The sequence below is a fragment of the Sceloporus undulatus genome, chromosome 6, assembly GCF_019175285.1.
Source record: "Sceloporus undulatus isolate JIND9_A2432 ecotype Alabama chromosome 6, SceUnd_v1.1, whole genome shotgun sequence".
NCBI classification, from domain to species: Eukaryota; Metazoa; Chordata; class Lepidosauria; order Squamata; family Phrynosomatidae; genus Sceloporus; species Sceloporus undulatus.
The window spans coordinates 126,587,392-126,595,561 of NC_056527.1; the positions used below are offsets into that span (position 1 = coordinate 126,587,392).

An 8,170-nucleotide genomic window follows, 5' to 3' on the forward strand; every position below is an offset into this window, starting at 1 on the left:
ACACTCGTCCCTCCACATTCGCTGGGGTTAGGGGCACAGGACCTCAGTGAATGTGGAAAAACTGCAAATAACAAAACCACTATGTTTTTAGCTGTGATAACACCTCTCTAGGAATCTCTAGGTCCTCCAGTCCAACTCTGTGGCCAAATCTTCCCAGACATTGACCATAGGATTGCATTGGAGGGGCTCCAAATGCCTACTGGAGTGTTCTCTCTAGGAATCTCTAGGTCCTTCAGTGCGACTTTTGGTTAAAGTTGACCATAGAGTTGTTCTGGAGGACCTAAATATTCCTAGAGAGAATGTATTAATAAAATCTGTGAATAATCAAATCCACAAAAGTCAAAGCAGCAAATGTGGAAGGATGAGTGCATTCTTACCCATCTCTTCCCATGGACTGAAGTGGGTAGTAGCAGGTTACTATACAACAAACAACATCAGTTAAAAACACACATCAACTTAAAAGAACAAATAAAACAAATACATATTAAAACATCCAATACATATTTCAAATTCACAGTTGAAAAATCATCTGGATATGCTACCAGAAGAGATGGGTCTTTAATACTGTTTTAAATTCTGTCAAATTTCTTCTAGCAGGTCATTCCACAATCTAGGGTTTGCTGAATAAAGTCATCTCAGTGACAGTTCCCAACCCAGTCCTGGCTGATTGGAATAAATGTCCCGCCAGAGGAACTAAGTGTCTAAGAGATGTTTATCCCAAGGTCCCTCCCACAAAAAGCTTTCATCTATTCCTCTCTCCTTCTGTCTCCTGCCCAATCCCCACCCTCATATTCTGGCCTCCTTGAATGTTTACTTCAAAATATAGCAACTATTTTAAGCAGTATCACAAGATCAACAACAAAGCAGAGACTTATGGAAGTGTACAACCTCAGGGTAGCATGCAACACATGATCAGCAGGATGATCAACAACAATGAAGGCTTGTTGGCTTGGAGGGCATCATCTAAAAGGAGACATGTAGAGTCACATCCGTGCCTTCTGTTGGGTCTCCCTTCAATAATAATGAAGGCTTATCAGATAGAAGGGCATCATCAAAAAGGAGACATGTAGAGCCATAGCCATGCCATAACCATTGTTGGGTCCCCCTTCAAAACCAGTGATACCTGCTCCTGCTGTTTTTCTTGTCACTGATTTCTTCCCGAAGTTGCCTCCTCCTGCCTGTCTCAAGAAGCTGCCACGATACTCCTCGGTGCACATTTGATGTACCACTTGTGTCACAACCCTGGTTTCTATATCATTGGTGGTTTCTTTCCCGCTGGAGTTAATGAATTCTCTCACCGTGACATTCGCACAGTCTCTTAGGAAGACTTCCTCTGGGACTGGCTGCTCATTGTAATTTGGAAAATAAACCCGATCGGGATACAAATTGCGGTTTTTATGCCACCACCGTTCCTCCTCAGGGTACCTAAAATGAAAATTCATCCTGGACATTTCTCGACCTACAAGGAAGCCACCAACAGCTCCTACTGCAACACCTGCAGCAGCAGCTCCAGCCAAATACTTTAATTTGGTTTGGGGTGGCTTTGACTTCCATGGCCTTTCATTGGGTTGGTCCCAGCTGCTTCCTCCACCATTTTTAGGATGTAATGAAGAATATCCAGGAACATAAGGGACATCAGCAGGATGGTGTTTTGAGGGGAAGGCATTCTGTGTAGGACGGGCAGGTTTATAAACAGATCTGCTAGAGCTCCCTGCAGAGTTCATATATGTCCTATGGTTCCCTTTTTGGGTACTGCTAGAATGAGACCTAAAAATACCAGAACGAGATTTAGAACCTCTGGATCTGCCTCTTGATCCTCTGGAGTCAATGACATCAGCCAAAAGCAGAAGCATGATAGTTGCTATTGAGCAGCTGACCAGATACTTCCCCTTCATGGTTATTTCCTGCAAAACAGAAGAGTGAAAATGGTTTCATTAAAAAGAAAGAAAATATGAGACAATTTAAGGGGGGGGGGAATGCAAGTAGACAGCTTTCCAAATTTCCAAAATGGCTCATCTAAAATAAATGTTGTGAGTCCATGTTGTGTCTGACAGTAATGTTGTATGCCGCAACAAGGATCAAGCAAAGGGAAGGACTTAAGTCCCAGGAAGAGAAGGAGGAATTTGTTAGATTATTTTAGAGGAAGGTAACACATTTAAAACAAAATCATTTTATTTGCAAAGAAGTTTATAAAATGGATGTGTTAGGAAGAACATCAAATGCATGACTCGTGTGGACAGTTGGGTTTTTTGTACATTTTTTATAAGAACTGACAAGAATGTGGATTTTTTTGCAGAAATAGGACGGCATGTACTTTCAGTTAAAAAGTGTGGGAGAAAGTGAAATTGACAGATGAATCCATCCATAGTGGTAGAGCACATGCTTTCAAGGAGAAAGTCAAATTTCTTCAATGGGGTTTGGCTATTGCCATCCTCTGAGGCTGAGAGAATGTGACATGCCCAGACTCACCCAGTGGGTTAACATAGCAGAGCCAGGATTCAGACTCTGGTCTCCAGAGTCATAGCCCAACACTCAAACAACAACAAAGGCAGTGGCTTCAAGAAACATCAAGAGGGAAATTTCAAACACTTGGAGGGCAAGCATTACTGTCTTGTTTTCCTCCCAAGCTATAGGGGCTGCAGAAAGCTTTGGTGTTTGCTTGGAAAGGGGCAGGCATGCCTTCAATCTTGCTCCTTTGCAAGCATATTCATTACCAGAACCTTTGTTTTCCTAATTTCATTTTATGGCCCTCTTTATGGCTAGCTCTTAGCAACTATAGCCATGGCAATGGCTTCTGGATTGTTTTTATTTGTTCTCTTAAATGGTTCTTTCATCCTGAGGCAAGCCTTTGAGGGGGGGGATTCCCACTGAAGGGCTGGGTGGCTGGCTGTGTCTGCCAAGAGATGGATGTCCATTACAACCGCTGTCCCTTCTACAGAGGGGAGTCCCATTGAGAATGCATTGGCCTGGTGGCTGAGTCAGGGAAGCCTTGGGAAGGGCAATGCCTCTGCCTGAGCTTTCTGGCAAGGATGCATATCCCTTTACTGCCTCCTGCTGGTGCTTCAGCCAACTGTTTCCTCCCTTTTCCCTCTCTTCTACCTCTTACTCTCTGCAGTAAGTGTTGGTGTCACCCAGTGCAGTAACTCATATACTTTGTATATTAAGACCTTAATGTACATAAGAGTTATAAAACATTCTTATCATGGGGTCGTTTTGTTCAAAGGTAAAATAACTGAACACTGTTTTTTTGAATGAATAAATGCTAGTCAGTGGCCAAAAATTAGGACACTGGACAGCGAACCTGGAAACTGAATTAAGGGGATTATCACACAAGGCACTTACCACTGCCCAAATGTTGCAGAAGCGCAGAGGTGTGTTCATCCGTCGCACTTCTGAAACATCACTGAAGTGTTCCTGCTCTTCTCCCGTGGATGAATCGTTTTCAGGGAAATCATTTTTGTAATAACGGGATATCCCGTTATTCAAAAGATGGCTTCTCTTGGCTTCCCCGCAAACGATTCATCCGTGGGAGAAGAGCAGGACACCTTAGTGATGTTTCAGAAGCACAACAGACGATCACACCTCCACGCTTCTGCAATGTTTGCGCAATATTTGGGCAGCGGTAAGTGTCTCGTGTGATAGAGTCCTAAGATTTAACTCTAGTAGCTTTGCCCAAATGCGATTTACCAAGATTAGAGTTAGGATCAAAGAGAATAAAATGAGCAAATGCAATGCCATCTTTGAGACAGCTCTCACCCTTGCCCTTGCCCTCTTTCTCCTCAGCAATTTCTCAGCCAATAAAAGTGTGTTAAGTAGACAGCAGCAATGGGAAGGAATCCAGTGTAACCTAACATTGCAAATGTTTCCTACCTGGTTGCTTTCCTGGTGACCAGTTCTATAGATCCTCATTGTTTTCAAAATGCAACATTTCTAGCTTGTTCCTCTGTACCTTCCTGTTGACCTGACTGTTGTCTGTATCCATATTAATTGTCAATGAGCTCATGCTCATGCGTGGTTGATTCCCATGAGCTCATACTGACATGAAGTTATAAAACCTGTGCTGTAACCAATAAAGTGTTCTGTCTCACTGAAGACAAGCTTCTTGGTGGTCAGTGCTTCTCTTAGGGAGGGCCCCCTTTGATCAAAGGTAAGCCTTTGTTGTAAGTTAATCCCTTCCTTTGATGGTTCAGAGACCACCCGCAATACCAGATTCCTAAGGGGAACCTGGTACTGTTCTGGGTGTTCCAGAACTCACCCAAAAAGCTTGCAACAGTGCAGCTAAGTTATTTGGACTGAGGAAACTAGAGTTGCTCAACCATAACACTGGAGGAGGGGAAAGGCTGCTTCCATTAAGTCCCTTCCATCTGCATCACTACCTCTACCTAGAAGGAATCAGGGCCTGAAGGGAGTCAGACAGTATTTCATGGGTGCCTGTAGCCATGGGCCTGACACAATATTGCCTGAGAAGATGGAGGACTGTCCAGTTGGCAAACAGCATGTACAGAGTCTGCAAAAGTCGGCAGTCCCACAACAAGGATCCAAGGCAACAGAGCCAACAGCAGCAGCAGTTCTTTATCCATCAGGTCTTATTTTACCCGACGAAGCAAGAGAGATGCAGGTCCCACCTGGCACTCCAGAGCCTGGCATTGACTACCAGAACAACAGCTGTGGGAATTCACACTGATGCCTCAGGAGCAGAAGAGGACTCTGGGGGAAATCCAGGAGCAGATGTTTCAACTCAGGTGGACTTCCAGTCTGCTGCACAGCCTGCACCTGAGGCCCAGTCTGCAATGCTCAACTCAACTGACTCAGTGCTGCCCAGCGGGATCAGAGAGTCTGTGGTGGGCATTGAGCAGAGTCAGGTGCCAGACAACACTGCAGAACTGCAACACAAGGCCAACACAGCAGAGGATACACCAGCAATGACAATTCCAGTATCACCCAGTGAAGCAATAGCAACCCAAAACCCAGTGGAGACTCCGATGACAGCATCTGGGAAGACATTTGCTGATGCGCCATGGGGAAAGGAAGATCAGCTTTGAGCACCTGTAGTTATTGCTTTAGCATCTGAGCAAATATTGCCTTCTGCCACAAGTTAATAGGAAACGGAAAGAAGTCTTCCACTCCAGGAACAGAAGTTGGTTTCATTGAAGCAACAGCAATACAGCTGAGGGGATAATCTCCCTTCCAGGTAACCAAAGGGTTAGAATCATAGGATCATAGGAGTTGGAAGATACCACAAGGCCCATCCAGTCCAACCTTCTGCCATGCAGGAACACACAATCAAAACAATTATGATGTGATAGTGTTAAATTGCATTTATTGGGATCACCCTCATGAAGGAGTCACAGGTCATGAGAGACAAATTAGAGACTTCTCTTTCACATCCTTCCATGTGCCTTGCTCTGTGTGTGTGTTGTGTGTGTGTGTGTGTTTGCCTGCACAGTCAGGTGGGAATCACAAGGCAAGTGTCCCTTCAGCAATTTCCCACTGAATTATTAGGAAAAGTGGGGTTTAAATCAATGGGTCGAAGCAGCATAAATGACCTCTGGAGTCCCACTCCTGCTCAGCAGAAGTAGGAAAAGGATAGATGAGATGACAAGCAGTTCAATATCACCTTAAGCCTAAGATGTAGGTTCACCTAAGAAACAGAGCACAATGGGTTTTGTTGTTGTTGTTGTTGTTGTTGTTGAGGGTGTTAAGAAATTGCTGTCGCTGTTGTTGTAACTATCACAGAAAAGTACACAATGGCACGTCACATTAATTTACCAGACAATATGTGAGGCACTAGCAGTTGTTTTTTTTTTGGGGGGGGGGGGGGGGGGGGGCGTCTGCATTCACTTCTGTTTATTTCCAATTGCTGGTGTCAGCCTTTTCTGATGTCCAAAGGTAGGGAAGGACAGGAACTTTGCATTTCCACTCCTCAAAAAGTCTTTTTCGCTTGCTCTTGAAAAGGTGATTTTACTTGCATGGTCTTTCATCCTTTTTAAATTCATGATGCCCTTTCCCAGAAATTTATTTTTGACTGGGTACAATAAATGATGTCTGCATTTGCACTGCAAACAGGCAAATGTAAGTAGAGGGGGAAAGTAAGAAAAGAAAAAGAAAAACAACATCAGAAGGACTAGAGGCAGAAAACACTCAGAAGGATTTACTCCATCATCATTATTCATTTGTAAACATAGGTCTGTATATTTTGCTTGTGCTTCTTTCCCCCCAAAATCTATAGTCTCATTCATAATATCAAGTTATATTGTAAATGTTTCCTCCCCCCCCCCCTTTCCATTTCTTTGTTTCCTTCTAGCTTGTGTTATTTTAGAAAGGTTCACTACCATCCCTGAGGTGATAGCATTAGAATTGTTCCTTCTGATACCAATAATACTAGATACACCTCAAAAAATGATAGAGCTCGTTGTATGGGAAACCCTCCAAACATGCAAATGTATATATTACTGTGTAAATTCAAAGGAAATAAATCATAAGATCCTCTGACCCAACAAGGCCTGCAACCTGTAGAACATCGACAACACTAAAACCTAAATATAGCTATAGGAGAGCAAAATGAAGGCATAGAAATTGGGGGGGGGAGCATAAAATTTTCCTTCTGCCCCAAAATTTGCAGCATTGCAGAGACAAAAACCTTGAAAAGCATTTATCTCTATGCCATTTCTACTTGTTGTGTTCGCATTTCCCTTGGTCTCTTTGACAGCCCCTTTACTTTGGGTACCTAAACTGTTTAGAAATGCTCGACTGGAGCTTTTACTTTTAGGCCAGAAATTTAGGAAAGGAAGAAAAAAAAAATCATGAGGGAGGGCAGAATTCTTATTGGGAGCAATGCTCTCCTTTTTCCCCACCCCAATAGTTGCACCCCAAAGTAGTACCACAAAAGCAAGTAGGGGATTGGATGCATTGGCAGCTTAACAAAGAGTTTGGAGGATAGATTTAAGCACTATGTAAAACACTGAGTACTGTAAAGACAGGTGTAACTTACTGTTATGAGGACAGGAGTACAGGGAGTCTTCTTAGAAGCTCTCTTCTGTGTCTTCTGAAATGTCGGTCACGGTGCAATGAGAGGTGGTGCATGTTCAGACAACGCCTAATGTGGCCAGTTGTTTATCTCAGAGCATACACTGTTCAAGAGCATCTTGGAAACCAGCCCACCATTCTGCTAAATGGATTAGGAAATGAGATCTTCCAAAGAGTGATGCCCAGGCATTGGAGAACAGGCAGAAATCTCAGCAGCCAGGCAACATCTCTGCTTTCTGTGTTAGCTTAGAGATTGAAAGATGTTGTTCAACAAGTTGCATTTTAATTTATTTTTTAAAAAGTTTACTATTTTTAAGGCAACATATGATCATTGGCTCTAGACAGTGAAAAAATCTGGGCTACAAGTTTGTATAGTCGATTCAAATGTATGTCAGTAAAGATAATAAAAGAAGGCCTAGTGGCAGTACTAGGGTTGGCATCACCTGGTGCAGTAATTCATGTTGTCCCTCTCCTCCTTTTTTTATGTCCTCCCATACCAAACTATACAAAATCCTTAGCAACATTTTTCTCTGAAGATGCCAGCCACAGATGCTGGAGAAACGTCAGGAAGAAACTCTTCTAGAACATGGCCACATAGCAGCCTTTGAGCCTCTTTCCCTGCAAACTAGTTACAGGAGACAATGCTAAAGATGGCTCAACAAGAGTAGATGAGAGCCTGAGTTCATAGGAACACTCCACTAGAAAAGCAGAAGCAAGAATATCTGTTGTGCTATGAAGAATGAATTGTTTCTCAACATTTGCTAAATCAATCGTGTTAAACAGAGGTTCCAGAGTCTTTGTGATGCTCGAAATTTTATTTATTTATATACCAGTTTGTATACATCATTAATAGTTGCTTTATCAAAGTCAGAAGCAGGCAAGATGTTATTGGTGCTGTGGAAGAAGTACAATATGGTTGTGTGGGCCACAGTTTTCTCATCCTTCATCTAATGATGATGATGATGTTGATGATGATGATGATGATGATGAGTTACCCTCCTCCCCGCATGGATTGAGGGGAACACCAACAGATTAATATACAATAAGCAACATCAATTAAAAGCACACATCATCAATTTAAAAGAACAACTAATATATATATATATTAAAACAATAAATCCATATTTAAAATTCATAATTTCAA

General features: G+C 42.7%; 1 protein-coding gene across 1 annotated transcript; it reads right to left on the reverse strand.

Annotated features, from left to right (window-relative positions):
* Nucleotides 1–889: 889 nt before the first annotated feature.
* Nucleotides 890–3,889, reverse strand: LOC121935687 (major prion protein homolog). Its single transcript, XM_042477469.1, has 2 exons — nt 3,871–3,889; nt 890–1,904 (listed from the first exon to the last, which is right to left on the reverse strand). Exon 2 carries the CDS (start codon nt 1,893–1,895, stop codon nt 1,014–1,016), a length of 882 nt encoding a protein of 293 aa, XP_042333403.1. The 5' UTR covers nt 1,896–1,904; nt 3,871–3,889; the 3' UTR covers nt 890–1,013.
* Nucleotides 3,890–8,170: the final 4,281 nt, after the last annotated feature.